Source organism: Haplochromis burtoni, unplaced genomic scaffold (genome assembly GCF_018398535.1).
Source record: "Haplochromis burtoni strain Fernald_Lab_line unplaced genomic scaffold, NCSU_Asbu1 Contig_588, whole genome shotgun sequence".
Lineage (NCBI taxonomy): Eukaryota > Metazoa > Chordata > Actinopteri > Cichliformes > Cichlidae > Haplochromis > Haplochromis burtoni.
In genome coordinates, this window is record NW_024582949.1 from 259474 (window position 1) to 262067 (window position 2594).

The window sequence follows — 2594 nt, forward strand, 5'->3', positions numbered from 1 at the left end:
CGCTCCTGCAGCCATCTTGTCGTTGCGGGTTCCCAAAAGGTTGCCGGTACGCAGGCTGAGTGGGAGACAGCTGAGAGGGAGAGACAAGTCTCAGTAAGACAGGCAGCAAACCACATCTGATCTACTCCATACGCCTCGTGCTTCACAGTTAAAAGCATTGATGATGGACGATGTATCAGGAAGTGGTTTGATGATCCAATCAGATTGGCTGTCTCTGACCTGTCAGGGGCCTCCTCCTCTTCATCATCAGAGTCTTCATCAGACTGTTTGGACCAGGCGCTCTTAGTGGGTCTGCAGGAAGAAACAGAGACCTGAGTGTGACGGATGACGGTGAAGCATCCAACAGGTGAAGTTTTGGTGATGATGATAAGATCTGTTATTCCTGTAGTGAAGGCGGAGATTTTACATCACCCACCTCGGCACTGTGTTTGTGCTGCTGGAGCATTTTTGATGACATCAGCTGACCAACAGCATGGCTGCTGAGGTTACAGCACTAACAGGGCTGAGCTCCAGTTTGGTGAAATCGTAGGACTTTAAAAGCAAGTTTGTAAAGGTTTTAAAAGCCAGTGATGTCACAGTTTATACGTCAGTCTATGGTGGCCCCTCAGGATCAAACGGATACAGGAACATTTGTGAGGGAAAATAAATAAAAACCAGAATGCAGAAAAAGTGTGACCTGAGTTTTCGAGGGTTTAGCCTGTGTAGCCAACCTGCTTCAGACTACATCATACTTCAGCGTTCAGCTGTGTCCTGCTTTACTTGAAGGAGAGAGGAAAGGCGTGTCCACGCTCTGACCTGAAGGCTGCTCTGCGGGTCGTGTTCGCTCCGGAGGCGCTGACCGGGAAGGTTCCTCTCAGGAAGTCTAATCGATACCAGAGAAAACAAAATCATCAGAGCTGGAGCTTCAGTACGTTTCAAGTGTGTGGTTTTATTTTTCTCCTGAAGAACACGTTGTTCACCGATTTGTAGGCTTTTAGGGTTTTTATTGTATTACTCAGCATGTACAGACGGCGTGTTTGGAGCGGCGTACTGACCGCTGGTCGGGCCTCGGTACAGCGACGAGGCTCGGCTCAGTTTGGCATCAACGTTGTGGCCGACGCTGCAGTTGCTGTCTTCATCTGCTGTTACGGCCTTCCTGCTGTCCTCGTCAAAGCCCGCCCCTGGAGACACCAGAGAAGACGTTTTTACCACCACGTCTCCCTCTCGTCATCATTCCTCTGCTCCTAACCATCTGCACTGACCTCGGCTGTCCTCGCTGTCGCTGAGCTCTCCTCGCAGTGGGACTGGTGTTTTACTCCTCTGGGCTTTAGAGTAGATCTTCTGCAAATGTATCAGTTATCAGGTGTGTAACGATCAGTTAATCATCCCTGTGTTTATCCAAGTAATGCATCTGATTAAAGTGACCAACGTGACAACGAGGGATGGGACTGTTTTTGGACATTTCACAGATCAGTTAACTCGTTACTGAGGAACATTTCAGAACCGCTAATATAAACACAAACTCCCACTGTGGACACAGAGCTGTGGGCCTGTTCTGCTCGTTTCCAGCTCCATGTTTGTGTTCTAACCGTGACCCCTAATGAGGATGCAGGTTATCACGGGGTGTTCGTCTTGTAATCGGAAGGTTGCCGGTTCGATCCCCTGGGCTCTCTGTCCTGGTCGTTGTGTCCTTGGGCAAGACACTTTACCCTACTGGTGTTGGCCAGAGGGGCCGATGGCGCGACATGGCAGCCTCGCTTCTGTCAGTCTGCCCCAGGGCAGCTGTGGCTACAACTGTAGCTGCCTCCACCAGTGTGTGAATGTGAGAGTGAATGAATAGTGGCATTGTAAAGCGCTTTGAGGGGTCCTGAAAAGCGCTATATAAATGCAATCCATTATTATTATCACTGATTGATATGTGGCAGTGTGGTAAATAAGTTAAATGGTCACCTCGGCAACCAGAGCCTCGAATGTCCGCTAGCGGCCAACCGCGAGCTACAAAGTAATGATAGGTGGACTGACATTAGACTGGACCATAGTGCCTTAGAATAACATGCAGTTTAAAGTAATCCTTATTATTCTGGGCCTTGCAGCCCCTCAGGTCATCCTCTGTCAAGGTGTTGTAGCTCCTCCCCCTTTAAGGTGCACCTTAGGATTACTCAGACATTACACAGATCCATGAGTAGAAGAAAACTTGACCAAACTGAGTTTCAGGCAAGCTTTTGGTTCACTGGGATTACTGCACATACAGACTCATTATTAGAAACCTGACTGGTGTGAACATCCACGGCTGGGACAGAAGATCTGTGAGCCTGCTGTTGTTCTCTGACAGGATGTAAAGCACACGCCACACTGATTACAAACGTCTCAACGACTCTCGTTGTTTTACTCATTCAGAGCAGCAGAAACTCCATGTGAGGAGGAAATATGAACATGTGGACACAAAATAAGGGCTGGTGCTTGTCGGCTGCTTTCCAATATGGTGCCAGCTGATATAGACGTTGCCCCCTCCCCACAAGCTGCGAGCAGTGGGAGGGGGGCTGGGTGCAGCCGGGTCCACCGCCCTCATAAAGACCTGATAAGAGAGGCAGCGCCCACCGAGACGGCGGCCTCAG

At 49.6% G+C, this 2594-nt stretch overlaps 1 protein-coding gene across 1 annotated transcript in view; it reads right to left on the minus strand.

Annotated features, from left to right (window-relative positions):
* The window catches only part of LOC121812423 (ATPase family AAA domain-containing protein 2-like), a gene marked incomplete at its 3' end in the record, with an annotated part of 5486 nt that continues 2892 nt past the window's right edge, over positions 1-2594 (minus strand). Inside the window, 5 exon segments of the mRNA XM_042214568.1 lie at positions 1-70; positions 220-291; positions 796-862; positions 1035-1160; positions 1242-1320. Of these exon segments, the coding sequence (XP_042070502.1) occupies positions 1-70; positions 220-291; positions 796-862; positions 1035-1160; positions 1242-1320 (414 nt within the window).